Raw genomic sequence first — 16,280 nt, forward strand, 5'->3', positions numbered from 1 at the left:
AACAATTAAAAACAGCTCCATTAATAAAAAAAGAAAATGAAAATAAGGCTTCCCACATACTCTAATAACTCATTGAACTTGACTTATTTATGAGCTAAGCCTAAATAACAAAGCAATAGATGCTTATATTAACTGGACATGGCAACATTACAAGAGCATGCTCTGTGGAGTAGACTTTCAGATGTGAACAAAAAAGATATACATTTTGTTGTCGTTCATAGTTGTTTAGATTAGGTACTGTAGGTAGAGTTAAACAGCTCAAAAATAGCAGCTGCCAAACATGTCTACTAATGAATAAACACAGGACAGAGATTCTACTTACAAGTTTACAGTCAAGTGAACTCAAGTAAGTGCACTTCTCAGAGTTTCTCTCAGTCACAGGAGAGCCACTAATGACACTACAGGTCACATTTTCACATTTGTAACTGTGAACTTCTCCAACCTAACAAAACACAGACAGAGTTTAAGAGGGCTGAAGAAAGATTCAATGATTGATGAATTAAAAGAATATAGAAAAGTTGACAGATGTTTTGAAATCTACCTGAAGAGTATACATGGTGTTGTCCATAATGTAGGTACAGTTCCTTTGCACACATGTTCCACAACAATCTCCTTCTTGTTTCACATATTCAGAGCCCTTGGAGAGAAGAGTTTTATTAATTCAGTGGCACAGTTTATGGTAATGAGAAAGTGAGCAGAAAAACATGAACAATCAGCCAGTGAATAGTTAAAGCTAAAAGATAACTGACAGCAATGATTACCAGTTCATTTCAGATCAGATTTAACCAAACACTAACTCACAGTTCAGTAAAAGTCATCAATAGTGGTCTCGTTTACAAAAAAGTTTAACGCAAACAATATTTTGTGACATATTCTAAAACATATCAGAGATAACTTTCTTTGTTTGCCTGCGATCTGACTCACTGAGAGAGAAATCACAGAGAAAGAGGTGCAAGCTGTGACTCATTTGTGTTGCCAGGTCTTCCTCGAAAAAAATATATATCAAAAAGCAGCTCCATAATAAACTGAAATAAATAAATCAATAAATAAATAAATAATATATATAATGTTGAAAATATCTCTAACATACGGCGCTCCACCCGCTCTAATAAATCATTAAACTTGATTGATTTATGAGCCAACCTGAATAACAAACCTAAAGATGCTTATAATAACTGGACATGGCAACATCACACGAGCGCTCACTGTGATGTAGATCTCCAGATGTAAACAAGAACATACAGCTTAAGTGTTGGTCATAGTCGATTAGGTGCTGTAATATAAACGGCTCAAAAATAGCGTCTGCCAATTATGTCTATTAAATGAATAAACACTGGACAGAGATTCTACTTACAAGTTTACAGTCAAGTGAGCTCAAGTAAGTGCACTTCTCAGAGTTCCTCTCAGTCACAGGAGAACCACTAATGATACTACAGGTCACATTTTCACATTTGTAACTGTGAATTTCTCCAACCTAATAATACACAGAGAGTTTAAGAGGGCTGAAGAAAAATTATTGAACTAACAGAATATAGAAAAGTTCATGAAATGTACCTGAAGAGTGTATGTGGTGCTGTCTATCATGTAAGTACAGTTCCTTTGCACACACGTTCCACAACAATCTCCTTCTTGATAGACGTATTCAGAGCCCTTAGAGAGAAAAGTTTGATTAATTGAGTTTTGTGCTTTTAAGTTCTGTTTTTAAAAGCAAAAGGTGATGAAAGTGAGCAGAAAAACTTTAACAACCAGTGAGTGAACTGAGCAGGCACAGGATACCAACATGATGTTAGATTGATGTTGTACTCCAACGTTGTGGGGACGTTACATTTTGTTTGGAAATGAAAATCGGATTGACGTCAGAATTCAACATCAGGCTGACATCAATGTCCTACGTCCAACCTAAAATCAACCAAATATCAACGTCTAATTATGTAACAACTTGACGTTGTGTGGACGTTACCACATTGACGTCTATCAGACGTTGGATTTTTGTTGCCATACCTGATGAATAAATGTCAGTATTTGATGTCAATATGGTGTTGGTTTAAGATATTGGCTCGACGTTGGATTTTAGTCACATTTCAACACAACCTAAAATCAACCAAATATCAACGTCATTTGAAGTCATTATTGGACGTCATAATAACGTTGTCCTTAGACTCTGACTAGACATTGACTTTTTGTCACCTGACGTCATGACCTAAATCTGACCTTATATTAACACCTTATGATGTTTTGTTCCTGTTGGAAATAGTCTAGTGTGTGTCACAAATATAATATATGTCAACAATATAATAGACAGCAATGATTACCAGTCTATTTAAGATCAGATTTAACCAAACATGAACTCACAGCTCAGTAAAAGTCATTTGTAGAGGTCTTGTTATTTTGACGTTTAATAGCGACGTGAAATGACGTTGATATTTGGTTGATTTTAGGTTGTGTTAGAAAGTGACCAAAATCCAATGCTGAGAACATCTTAAACTTACATCATATTTACATCAAATACTGACATTTGTTCATCAAGAATGGCAACCAAAATCCAACGTCTGATAGACGTCATAGTGGTAACTTCGACACAATGTTATGCTGTAACATCATTAGACGTTGATATATTGTTATCTTTAGGTTGAGTTGGAAAATTACCAAAATGCAATGACTGTCCGACATTGGACACTGACGTCAGCCTGATGTTGGGTTCGGACATCAACGCGATTTTCATTTCCACCCAAAATGCAACATCCGACGATGTTGGGGTACAATGTCAATTTGACGTCCTGTGCCTGCTGGGACTGGATAGAGATTCTACTTACAAGTTTACAGTCAAGTGAGCTCAAGTAAGTGCACTTCTCAGAGTTCCTCTCAGTCACAGGAGAGCCACTAATGATACTACAGGTCACATTTTCACATTTGTAACTGTGAACTTCTCCAACCTAACAAAACACAGACAGATTTTAAGCGGGTTGAAGAAAAGCACAGATTCATTAATCAATGAATTAAAGGGATATAAAAAAAGTTGACAGATGTTTTGAAATCTACCTGAAGTGTGTATGTGGTGTTGTCCATCATGTAAGTACATTTCGTTTGCACACATGTTCCACAACAATCTCCTTCTTGTTTCACATATTCAAAGCCCTTAGAGAGGGGGACAGAGAGAGAGAGAGAGAATTTATTTATTAATTTTAAAAAAAAATGTTTATATTTTATTGGCACTTTTACCACTTTAGGTCTCTTTAAGCTCTTTCTGCCTCCAATAATTCATTGGTAGACTGAATGGCCATATATGAATACATATATAAGTAATATATCCACATATTACCTATATATATTTTATGTAATATATTTAGACATATGTATATATTTGTAGCTTCAATGGCAGCCAATATTTCGAAAATAAATATATATATATATATTTTTTTTTTATGTAAAACCTAAATATGCACTTGTATGTCATAAATGAGATTGGCATATATTGCTTTATTTCAGATTTCTGGGTAATGCAACAGCCATGTGCAGACAAGTATTTAATGTGCAGATGAAGCTAGAGATTGTACTTACAGGCCCACAGTCCTGTGAACTCATGTAAGGGCACTGAGTTGTGATCATCTCTGCCACAAATGAGCCATTAACTTGACGACAGTTCAAAGTTTGACAAGTGAAATGGTAGACGCCAACCTAATAAAAGACAGAAAGACGGCACTGAAGAGCACATTCATAAATCTACAGTATAAAGCTTCAACCAAAATGAGTGAATGAACCAAACAGCTCACCTTGTACTCAGTGCTATTGTACACACAGACATCCTTTTGCACTAAATAGAAATAAGTAAGTTGGTTATAGGGAAGATTCACCCAAATATGAATGTTCTGTCACCATGAAAAGCAATAAGATAAATGTTGATGAACGCAGTTTTTAATAGAAATGAAATAAATGTGGCATGAAGCTTAAAGGGTTAGTTCACCCAAAAATGAAAATTACCTCATCATTTATTGTCCCTCATTTTAAACCTTATGAGTTTTTTCTTCTGTTGAACACAAAAGAAGATACCCATTGACTTCCATAGTTGAAAGAAAATTATTGCCATCTAGCAGCATTCTTCCAAATATCTTCTTTCGTGTTTGACAGAAGAAAGAAACTAAATTAGGTTTATTTTTGGGTGAACAATCTCTTTAAAGCTTCAAAAACAATGCGTTAATGATACATTCATGGTTTATTTAGCTAATTATTCCACTTACGTGCTATATTTAAAGTGCTGAAGGCATATAGCCCCTTTAAGATATTCTAATACAGAGTTTCTCAACTGGTGGGCCACAACCCTAAGTGGGTTGGAGAAGCATTTTGAGAGAATCTTTAATATTGACAAACATTTTAAATATGATTCATACAGTACGCTTGAGAAATAAGACGTTCTCCTAAAGTCAGTTTCAGACAGGACACGGCATCAGCGAGGGTCTGGTTTATTTTCAGTGGGAGAGATGTGGAAATTGGCAAAATGCGAATGGTTTCACTGGTTTCACAGGATGATGGTGCAAAAGTGGAGCTGGTTCTCCCAAAATCCTGGGTTGCAGCTTAATGACCTTAGAAAAATCTGGATCTCATTTCCAAACCAGTTAAGAACCACCACTCTATTAAATCCAAATTGGACGCCTATAGACCACATTTGTGACAGGATACACAGTTACGTCATGGTATATGTGTATCATTTTTTAAACAAAACCAACCGTTTTTTCCATCTTTTTCTAACATCTCACATTATATATGTTTAAATTTATATATAATTAAATGTAGAAGCAAATGTATGTCAAAATGCTGAAATGTTTTTGGCATGAGCTATTCTTTAAGGTGTTTTGTAGATAAAATAAAAATTGCACTTAATTATATTTAGCTTTTTTTCCGTGGGGAAAAAGTGTTTTTCTTTTTGGAAGCTTGAAAAGATTTAGACAAAATAATTTTGAAATGTGATACTTACCGCAGGGTGGACAGCAACTGCCTTCAGTTTTATTCAACGCTAACTCAAATCCCACATCACATTTCTTCTGAAGACATTGCTCAAAATCACAAACTGAATGGATGAAGAATATTTCAATTATTATTATTGAATGATTTTATCATGTGTGTATGGCAGTTATTAGCTCTAAATGCAAGAAATAAAGCGTTGCCATGTTTGTTTGGTGTCTATAGCCACACCAGCAGCTTCAAACTTTTGTTGAATCATTTGTCCATTAAGGACTTGTTTTGTATATCTTACTTTTCTCACCCATGCTCAATGCTAGTAATTATAACCTGCTTATACTTTACTGAGAGTTGATCTCATTGTGAATTACAATTTCTTTCACGGTTTATCAAATGTTGAAGACTCACCACATGTTGGGCAGCAGTTTTTAACAGCGCTTTTGTATCCATCACCACATGTATTTACAGTTTGACACGTTACAGGAGCTTTCACATAGACACCAGCATTAAGGCATGTATAGTTGTAACACTGATATGTCCAGATTTCTCCAGGCTGTAGGAGAAGAAAAATGTTGATGATAGTTATTTCCAGAATTTCCATTTATAGTCAAAATCTGGATGAATTCAATTCAAATTCAGAACTTCACATACACACTCTAGGGACATCAGAGACTTATTTTACATCTTGCATGTACAGGTCTGCTTTAATTCCTGCTGACAGCTGAGATGTTTATAAGAAAATAGTACTGCTGTTTTGTTGTTAAGCCGGACTATGTCAGGATTCTGCCACTTCAGTCTTGTTAATTCTTGTTATTGTTAATTCTTTGTAAAGCTGGTCATGTCGTGTCAGTCCTATGTCTGATGTCATTGTTCTGAACATGCGGCCTCGACTGAGCCGCGTGTTCTTGTCTTCAAAGTGATCATGTGCATGCTCCTGAGGAGGCTTTGTTCACGCGTGCTTACCCATCTAGATGGCTGTTTCATAAAAGTCTTTAAGAAAAGCGGGGATTAAAGTCAAAAACCTTCAATGAGCTGAACTAAATGTCCACACTCAAATTGGTTCCATAACAGCAGGTTAAAGATCATATGATATGAGTTCAGTTGAAATAATCTAGACAACTGTTTGTGCACGTTCATGTCTCGAAGCCTTAAAGGTCAAGCATAGATGCATCAATTATGCTGTGCTAACTTGGCAACTACGATGAAAGAAAGATTTCTGAAATGAAATCTCACAGCCGCGTATGTTTTTAGTGTTCAAACATATATAGATTTTGATTATTATGTTTAAATTATTATGTCACAACAAAGCAAGAGAGAAGGCTGACAGGAAATTGCAGATTTTAAATATAGGCCATTATTTAGGTCTATGGATAGGTTTGTGGTGCGCAACCTATGTGGGGGGGGGGGGGGGGGGGGTGCGGTTGCGCAATGTATTTGTAGAACTTATTTTTATATTTAAATGTATTATTATATTATATGCATTAAACATGTTTGGTGTATATATATATTTACTATTAAGTGACTATAAAGTTTTAATCATCATTAAGAGGTTTGACAAGTGAATTGAAATGGCATTATGGCAGGTGAATGTTAATATTACTTTGATTAAGCTTGACCTTAAGACTTAGCCTGAGAGTTAACCTGCCCAGGTCCATGCTAGTTTTCCTGCTTAAGTTGCCAGAGTAACTGAATAACTATCGTAAATTTGATTTATGAAACTGAAACCACCATTAATAAACCTGACTAACCACAATAAGCCTGGCTTTTTCTGTAAGCTTGGTTTATGGAACAGGCCCCTGGAGTGTGTTATTTGTTCGCGGCATGTTGTTTCGTTCTCTGCGCTCCAGTCTAGTTGGTTTCGGTTGGCGCTGCGATTGGAACATGCATGTTGTCGCATATGTGAGTGCACGTTAAGTGTTATTTATCATGTACTCGTGTCTTGTGTTCTGTCTGTTTTGCTATAGTTTGATGCACGTGGCCTGTGTTTTTGCACTTCGCCCAGTGCTGTTGTGTTTCATTTAAACATGCGGTTAAGGGGGTTATCTCATTGGCTGTGCTTAGTCCTGTTTTACGCGAGCACATGGCTTGTGTTGTGTCTTTGTACCATGTGCTCTCCTATCTATTGTCTAGTCCCACCCTGCTTGTTAACACATTATTAGTTAATCCTGTTTAGCTGTTTGTTTCTTAATTTGTGCTGCTTTATAGCTTCTACTTGTCTGCTGTCCTGTGCGAGTTCGTCATCATTCTTTGAGGGTTTTGTGTCATGTCATGTCTTGTCCAGCCCTGCTCTTGCCAGCCATTCCCTGCCAGCCCAGCCAAGTTTTTCTTGTTAATTTAAGACTTTTCACCCCCTCGGGTGGTTTTTGTTGCCTTTTTGTTTTATTTCTTTGGTTAATCAACGCATGCTTTTGTCCTGCTTTTAGTCCTCGTCCTTTCCCTCCCACTCGCCATGATAGACTATTGTAGTAATATTAATTAACGTGACATACCTTTCTAGGTGATCCATCAGGGCCAATGCAGTCTGCAAAAAGCAAGCAAAAATCATCACCAAAATTAAAATATGATATCATGCTGCATTAAACCACCAATTCAGAAAAGTTAACAAAGAAACAGTCCTTACCACAGTAAGCTGTACACAAATTTGATGCCAAATTAACCCGATATTGTCCATCAGGACAGTAACAACCTTCTGCTAATGTTTGGTTACAATCGTTGCTTTGACATTGTGTATCCGCATACATTGTGTTGTACCTAGTTAAAAAACAGATTTGTCAGTGATAAAAAAAACATAGTGCTAAACGTATTGCAGATAATTAAATAGTTTTGGATTTTAATGAGGCGTATTACGATGTACTGCAGGATTTTTCCACTTTCGGTCCACATGCCTTGTAGACTTTGGAACTGGGACACTTGAAATCTGTTCAAGAAACCAAAGACAAGACTATTATCAGACACAATGTATGAATTACAACAGTGAAAGTAGAATCAAATGCATGCATACACACATTACATTATAAACATTGCTACAATCATGAATGTGTTAGTGAGTTTACCACAAAGCCCTTTAAGTTCAGGTGAGCTTCTCCAGTCCACACAGATAGATTTACGGCTACATAATTGTGCATAGGACTCCACACTAGCACAGCCATAAGACTCATTTCCCATAGTGATCACATCATATTTACATGCTTGATAATACTCATTATAGGGAACGACATCATGGCAGCTTTTAAACACACTGTAGACAAAAGACAAAATAAATACTAACCTTAATAGAGAAATACCAAACAAAAATGTGTTAGATTTAATACTGTTTAACTAAAAAAGGTACACATAACTGGTTTGCAGGTGTGCATGTGTGATTAAAATAAACGGATACGGACCAGATACCATGCTGGTGAGGTGCTTTTGTTTACCAACGCTGTTCCCGTGTACGGTAGGATAATTATTACAAATGTTAGCGGTGTAAAATAATTTGTGCTAGTTATATATAGTTATTTGTAAAATACGTGAAGGTTGTAGTAGGGTTTGGATTAAGGTTACGAATGGTTGTTGGAATCATTGTACGTGGGTAGACAAGACTCATCCACATTTGAGATCATTGAAATTGGACCCACTCACTTTTACCGTCTCTAATTTATTCAGCGCTCCAAATGCCATAGTAAAATGAACTCCATTTCGTGTTTTAGTACTTGTGTCTGCCACGTTCCTGCAGCTGCGAAACAGAGAAGCTTAGCATATCTGCTCCTGCTCAGGTGGATCTGGCTGTGTGCTCACATAACACCTGGGGGTGGGGTTTTGGGGTTTTATTGGTTAATTTTAATTATTAACAACAAAAAGCACAACAATAAAACAGTACAATGGATAACTAGTGTCTATTATGTTTATAAAAAAGAAAAAAAAACATGTTCAGCTTCTCTGGTTTAAGAAGTGCTCTTTTACTTTTAAAGTTGGCACAAAGCAAAAAAAAAAAAAATAGTTATGTTGTTGATAAAGATTCTGAGGACAAATACATTTCTACAATATATTGAAGTGCACAGAAGAGTACATTTTGATTTCATGCAAACTTTACATTTTTCCTAAAAACCAGCATGGTATAATTGCGCCATCTTGTGGTTGTGTGTTCTGCTGCATGTATCTGTGTATTAACTGCTTGGCTTTTCCTCTGCAAGTGACGTCATTTACAATCGCCACCTGTGGCCGCTTGCATGAAAGTCCTTCAGTAATTTAACTTAGGAGTGGCCCTAAGGTGACAGTTACTCTGGCAATTGTTTTACACAGTGGATGCCACAACCCAGCACCTAGAATACAACCCTCAGTGCTGGGAAACACACATACTCTCCCATTCACACACTATGGCCAATTTAGCTTATACAATTCATCTCTACCACATCTCTTTGGACTTTGAGGGGGAAACCGGAGAACATGCGAACTTCACATAAGTGACCTTCTTGCTGTACGCTAAACATGCTAATCACTTAGCCACCGTAGGTTTAGAAGTTTGTGTTAGATTTTTTTGTTTAGTTCCATGTTTAGATTTCAAAGCAATAAAAATGTCACATATGTGAAAATATGCAACATTGTGAAAATGGGAATTTCCAATTGAATTTCACAGGATGGATGTGCCATGAAGAGTGTGAGGATTGAGCAACATCTTCAGGTACTCCCTTGAGAAACGGACCAAAACAGTTATGTGCACCCCTGTTAATAATGCCAGTAATAGCATCAAACTCTGTTAGTCCTTTGCCTTACTTGTTCTTGAGGATTTCACAGGGAGGTACGACTGGAGGTATAGGTGGAACCGGAGGTGATGGTGGAGGTGTACATTCAGAAACATTCCAAAATGCTGCCGTTTTCTCACATAAACTGTTGATTGTTCCGTTAGGGTACTGGCAGTCATTTGTGTTGCTGTTGTCACAACAACCTGTAATGTAATGTAAATGTTACATACAAGGACAAACTGTATTTTTAGCTAATTTAACAAATATTACTATTCAACTTAAAAAATAACCAATAAATATTTTAGACAGAACCATCAGATAAACAAATAGTTACTCTTAAAAACAAAAATCTACATCATATATTATAACTACTCTAAATATCTATTAATTTGATTTGTTTTGTTCTGGCTGGTTCTAATTCAAGAGTTCACGCTTAGATATTGCTTGACGCTATTAGCAGGTTTGGCGTGCTATCCTATTAGAGAACCCTGAGCTTGGAGATAATTGAGCCCAGGGCGGTATAGGTCTCGAAAGCTCATACTGGTAAAAGGAGGAGATTGGGTGGGGGGGGGGGGGGGGGGGGGGGGGGGGGGGGGGTGGTTCTTCCAAAATGAAGATAAGACAGTAGGGTGAAATCAGTCAATTTATTGGAGGCTTGAATCAGTCTGATTGGATTATTTATGATTACGAAAGAGAGACCAGCCGCAATCAATCATATCACGTGCTCCACTCAAAATTAGTTTGTAAAACTTCACGTAAAATCAGTTTTAAAATGCTTGGATTGATGCATGTTTTTGATGATAAACATTTGTATTGTGAGATGTAAAATTATTATTTTTTCATCACATTTGAACAAAAGCAGAAATGTATACTTACCGCATTGTCCCTTTGTATTATTACGGAAGGAGGAAAACGGGAGTCTGATTGAGACTTCTGAAGCACTGACTCTAATCTGAACGTTAATGTCAGTGATGTTCACAGTCGCTGCTATGCCAGTGGTGGTGATAATGAATCTATCAGTGATGTATGTTGGAATCTTCACTTGATTATTAACATAGACCTAAAGGAAAATATTTATAATGTAAAGATGATTATGCTTTGTATTAAGTGCAATAGTACAGTATTGCAGTGGAAGCTCATAACAGCACTGAAAAAGTGTCTCATATGGCCCGTTTCCACTGAGTGGTACGGTACGGTTTGGTATGCTTTTATGGTCGTTTCCACTGTCAAAAAGCGTACCGAATCAAACCGTACCGTACCATTTTTTCGGCACACTTTCGAAGGGGTACCAAACACGAGAAAGGGTACCAAAAGGCGGAGCCACATGCGCAGCTGAACGCTATTGGTTTACAGAGATACGTCATTCGCTTAAGCAATAAGCTAGAATGAAAACAAAAAAAACGCCATGTTTAAAATACACAGCCGAGAGATTACAGCGGAATTATAAATACATATAATAACGAGCCATGGTCGATCTGGGCTCAAACAAACCTTGTTGTCGTCTGGATGAACAGCCACAAAGCCAAGAAGAAGAGCAGATTTACCCTGTGCCCCGTAGTTTTTAACGAGCCAGTCTGAGGCGCGAGCGGTTTCGCTTTCTTGCTAGCGCTCGCGCGCGTCTAACATTATATCTGAAATAACAAACTTCTTGAGCTGATGAAAATAACCTGCGCTTGATTATTGACATGCTTTTGAAACCCGATCCTGTCAGACACTGACAAACGCGAGAGTGAAGCGTGAAGAAACAAAGGAGAAGCCGGAAAAAAGGGAGCACATTATTATTCAGCAAACATGAACAAACTGCTATGTATAACTATAATTATCACCTTTTGGACTATTATGAACTCAGAATGACGGAATTACTCTCTAACAGAGGCTACACATGCTGCTGAAGATTACAGACACAGATAAGAGGTTTACACTGACTGTAGGCTATATTTTGTGTTGTTTTGAACCTAAATACGGACGAAAATGTCTGCTGTGTGTAGTTCTTCTGTAGTTGGTAACATATCGGAGACTGTAAGGGGCTGTATGTGTTTATATATGTTCATTTATTTAGTTATTTAATATAATTACAGACGTTACAGTAGGCTGTTTCATTGATCATCATTGATCTGCAGTTATAATCAACTCATGTTCATTGAAAAGTTAGTAATAAACATTTCTACACAAGTATTTATGTGTGTAAAGCATCTGTTTTGTGAGAAGTGCTGCTCATATGATATGTAAGTGACCCATACAGCTTTATTGTAGACATTTCCTCGAGCGAGAATGACGTCGACTGAAACTTTCTGTCATACACCACGCCCACCAAAAGGGTACCCTTGTTAGTGGAAACGCAAGCCTGATAAAGGTGACCCGTACCAAATTGAACCGTACCGTACCAGTCAGTGGAAACGAGCCATTAATGACTGTTTATATATAGAAATCATTTAGGAGTGGGTGGTACTTCTGTTTTTTGTGGGTAAAAGTGGCTTGTGGGTCTCACAGTAGGCTTGTCTTTCAGCAAATGTAATATTTTTATAGAAGAAAGTATAATCTAGTTCTGATACTTACATGGACCACTTTATCATCAGTGCTGTTCAGCAGGATTTTGTAGGAGTTGTAATAAACAATTGCATACTGGGTGCAGGCAATACGTTTTACAACATCACAATAATAGTTCTTAAGATGAACACTGATATTGTATGTCGGGATGATTTCTTCCATCAACACATAAGTGCAGTTTCCATGAAAAGTATAATATTGTCCATCAAAAGTTCTATAATGAGGGTCACCATAGGCCTTGCACAAACCTGTTGGCTCAAGAAACATGAGTTAAATATAATTCACTTACAAAAACAGTGTAATTTTAGAACTTTTAAGATTAAATTGAACAAAATTAACTCACAGTCACACTCATATTTATAGCAGCACCGGTTGTTATAATACACCTTCACAGGTCCAAGGCCGTTGACACATTTAGGAATTACAACTGGGTCGCAATGCACAGGATTTGATGTGACCGTTCCATTTTTGCATGTTTTAATAGTGCATGCGTCTGTCTGTTATAAATAAATCAATATAATAATATTAACAAACAGAGGATAATATAAATGGTGATAATTTCTTGTCTTTTTTTAGTGTATGAGGACTGTAAGTAGCTTCTTTTATTACCGTGCTGTTGTCAAAATTAATCTGTTGTACAACAGAGCAAGATGAGTTGCAATAAGCAGAATAACACTTATCAAGTAGGTTAAAAGTTGACCCTATGATTAAAAAAAAAATGGATGTTTAAAATGTATAATTTTCAATTTCATTTTTTAAAATTGGTAGGGAAGTACTTACCTGCTGGGTATTTTACATTATTGTATATGCAGAAACAAGTGGTAGTTGTTGTAGTCTTTAATTCCTGTGGCATAGGTGAAGGGGAGGGGGTTGGAGGGGGCCCCGTGTACACAATGAAAGCCGGTGTAGTGGCTGTTGTTGTAGATGGTGGTGTTACAGCAGTAGTGTTAGTAGGTAATGTAGGAGTTGTGGCTGTCCCTTTAGGAGAAGTAAAGATAGTGGTAGATATTTCTGTTGTTGTAGATGGTGGTGTTGTGGTAGTAGAGATAGTTGATGTTGTGGTACTTAGTGATCCATTGCAACAAACACGTATTAGATGATTATCACAAGCTTCATATGAATTATCAAGGTTTGAGCATAATAATCCAAAAGAGGTATTACAGGACACTACTTGATCATGGTTCCAGTTCTCGCCCGTGTAGTTTTTATCATCATAATTTGACATGCATTCAATTTTGTCTGGTATCTCACAGGGAATTTTATTAGTTTCCCATAATTCTTTGATGGATTCAATTTCTTGTCCTTCAACATCTGTACTGGGCTGGCTGTTGTCAAACCACTCTGACCAATGACAAATAGGTGTTGTTAGGGTAATAGTGATTGTAGATACTGGAGGAGTTGTGGTTGTCACTGTAGGAGTTGTAGAGGTAGTGGTAGATATTTCTGTTGTAGTAGACGGTGGAGTTACAGTAGTAGTGGTAGTAGGTATTGTAGGAGTTGTGGTTGACACGGTAGGAGTTGTAGAGGTAGTGGTAGATATTTCTGTTGTTGTAGATGGTGGTATTGTGGTAGTAGGTATTGTAGGAGTTGTGGTTGTCAATGTAGAAGTTGTAGAGGTAGCGGTAGATGTTTCTGTTGTTGTAGATGGTGGTGGTGTGGTAGGAGTTGTGGTTGTCACTGTAGAAGTTGTAGAGGTAGTGGTAGATATTTCTGTTGTTGTAGATGGTGGAGTTACAGTAGTAGTGGTACTAGGTATTGTAGGAGTTGTGGTTGACACGGTAGGAGTTGTAGAGGTAGCGGTAGATGTTTCTGTTGTTGTAGATGGTGGTATTGTGGTTGTAGGTATTGTAGGAGTTGTGCTTGTCACTGTAGAAGTTGTAGAGGTAGTGGTAGATATTTCTGTTGTTGTAGATGGTGGAGTTACAGTAGTAGTGGTACTAGGTATTGTAGGAGTTGTGGTTGACACGGTAGGAGTTGTAGAGGTAGCGGTAGATGTTTCTGTTGTTGAAGATGGTGGTATTGTGGTAGTAGGTATTGTAGGAGTTGTGGTTGACACGGTAGGAGTTGTAGAGGTAGCGGTAGATGTTTCTGTTGTTGTAGATGGTGGTATTGTGGTAGTAGGTATTGTAGGAGTTGTAAAAGTAGTGGTAGATATTTCTGTTGTTGTAGATGGTTGTGTTGTGGTAGTAGGTATTGTAGGAGTTGTGGTTGTCACTGTTGGAGTTGTAGTGGTAGATGTTTCTTGTGTTGTAGATGGTGGTGTTATAGTACTAGAGGTAGTTGATGTTGTAGAACTTGTGGTACTTAGTGATCCATTGCAACAAACACGTATTAGATGATTATCACAAGCTTCATATGAATTATCAAGGTTTGAGCATAATAATCCAAAAGATGTATTACAGGACACTACTTGATCATGGTTCCAGTTCTCGCCTGTGTAGTTTTTATCATCATAATTTGACATGCATTCAATTTTGTCTGGTATCTCACAGGGAATTTTATTAGTTTCCCATAATTCTTTGATGGATTCAATTTCCTGTCCTTCAACATCTGTACTGGGCTGGCTGTTGTCAAACCACTCTGACCAATGACAAATAGGTGTTGTTCGAGTAATAGTGATTGTAGATATTGTAGGAGTTGTGGTTGTCACTGTAGGAGTTGTAGAGGGAGTGGTAGATATTTCTGTTGTTGTAGATGGTGGTGTTGTGGTTGTAGGTATTGTAGGAGTTGTGGGTGTCACTGTTGGAGTTGTCAAAGTATTAGTAGATATTTCTGTTGATGTAGATGGTGGTATTGTGGTAGTAGGTATTGTAGGAGTTTTGGTTGTCACTGTAGAAGTTGTAGAGGTAGTGGTAGATATTTCTGTTGTTGTAGATGGTGGTATTGTGGTAGTAGGTATTGTAGGAGTTGTGGTTGTCACTGTTGGAGTTGTAGAGGTAGCGGTAGATATTTCTGTTGTTGTAGATGGTGGTGTTACTGTAGTAATGGTAGTAGATATCGTAGGAGTTGTGGTTGTCACTGTTGGAGTTGTAGTGGTAGATGTTTCTGTTGTTGTAGATGGCAGTGTTGTGGTAGTAGGTATTGTAGGAGTTGTGGTTGTCACTGTTGGAGTTGTAGTGGTAGATGTTTCTGTTGTTGTAGATGGTGGTGTTACAGTAGTAGTGGTAGTAGGTATTGTAGGAGTTGTAAAAGTTGTGGTAGATGTTTCTGTTGTTGTAGATGGTGGTGTTGTGGTAGTAGAGATAGTTGATGTTGTGGTACTTAGTGATCCATTGCAACAAACACGTATTAGATGATTATCACAAGCTTCATATGAATTATCAAGGTTTGAGCATAATAATCCAAAAGAGGTATTACAGGACACTACTTGATCATGGTTCCAGTTCTCGCCTGTGTAGTTTTTATCATCATAATTTGACATACATTCAATTTTGTCTGGTATCTCACAGGGAATTTTATTAGTTTCCCATAATTCTTTGATGGATTCAATTTCTTGTCCTTCAACATCTGTACTGGGCTGGCTGTTGTCAAACCACTCTGACCAATGACAAATAGGTGTTGTTAGGGTAATCGTGATTGTAGATACTGTAGGAGTTGTGGTTGTCACTGTAGGAGTTGTAGAGGTAGTGGTAGATATTTCTGTTGTTGTAGATGGTGGTATTGTGGTAGTAGGTATTGTAGGAGTTGTGGTTGTTAATGTAGAAGTTGTAGAGGTAGCGGTAGATGTTTCTGTTGTTGTAGATGGTGGTGGTGTGGTAGGAGTTGTGGTTGTCACTGTAGAAGTTGTAGAGGTAGTGGTAGATATTTCTGTTGTTGTAGATGGTGGAGTTACAGTAGTAGTGGTACTAGGTATTGTAGGAGTTGTGGTTGACACGGTAGGAGTTGTAGAGGTAGCGGTAGATGTTTCTGTTGTTGTAGATGGTGGTATTGTGGTAGTAGGTATTGTAGGAGTTGTAAAAGTAGTGGTAGATATTTCTGTTGTTGTAGATGGTGGTGTTGCTGTAGTAGGTATTGTAGGAGTTGTGGTTGTGACTGTTGGAGTTGTAGTGGTAGATGTTT

The 16,280-nt window shown here is 37.4% G+C and overlaps 1 protein-coding gene across 1 annotated transcript in view; it reads right to left on the bottom strand.

The window, feature by feature from the left end:
- The window catches only part of LOC130219063 (mucin-5AC-like), a 40,802-nt gene that overhangs the window by 4,391 nt on the left and 20,131 nt on the right, over window positions 1-16,280 (bottom strand). The window contains exons 27-48 of the mRNA XM_056451332.1: window positions 15,589-15,611; window positions 15,142-15,350; window positions 13,002-14,324; window positions 12,831-12,922; window positions 12,565-12,718; window positions 12,231-12,469; window positions 10,551-10,734; window positions 9,706-9,877; window positions 8,007-8,191; window positions 7,801-7,870; window positions 7,574-7,704; window positions 7,443-7,474; window positions 5,362-5,506; window positions 4,970-5,062; window positions 3,771-3,811; window positions 3,559-3,675; window positions 3,040-3,135; window positions 2,814-2,933; window positions 1,555-1,650; window positions 1,355-1,474; window positions 542-637; window positions 323-442 (exon numbers count right to left, since the gene is read on the bottom strand). Of these exons, the coding sequence (XP_056307307.1) occupies window positions 323-442; window positions 542-637; window positions 1,355-1,474; window positions 1,555-1,650; window positions 2,814-2,933; window positions 3,040-3,135; window positions 3,559-3,675; window positions 3,771-3,811; window positions 4,970-5,062; window positions 5,362-5,506; window positions 7,443-7,474; window positions 7,574-7,704; window positions 7,801-7,870; window positions 8,007-8,191; window positions 9,706-9,877; window positions 10,551-10,734; window positions 12,231-12,469; window positions 12,565-12,718; window positions 12,831-12,922; window positions 13,002-14,324; window positions 15,142-15,350; window positions 15,589-15,611 (3,858 nt within the window). The remainder of the gene's footprint in view (window positions 1-322; window positions 443-541; window positions 638-1,354; window positions 1,475-1,554; window positions 1,651-2,813; window positions 2,934-3,039; window positions 3,136-3,558; window positions 3,676-3,770; window positions 3,812-4,969; window positions 5,063-5,361; window positions 5,507-7,442; window positions 7,475-7,573; window positions 7,705-7,800; window positions 7,871-8,006; window positions 8,192-9,705; window positions 9,878-10,550; window positions 10,735-12,230; window positions 12,470-12,564; window positions 12,719-12,830; window positions 12,923-13,001; window positions 14,325-15,141; window positions 15,351-15,588; window positions 15,612-16,280) is intronic.

The sequence above is a fragment of the Danio aesculapii genome, chromosome 25 (genome assembly GCF_903798145.1).
Source record: "Danio aesculapii chromosome 25, fDanAes4.1, whole genome shotgun sequence".
Taxonomy (NCBI): domain Eukaryota; kingdom Metazoa; phylum Chordata; class Actinopteri; order Cypriniformes; family Danionidae; genus Danio; species Danio aesculapii.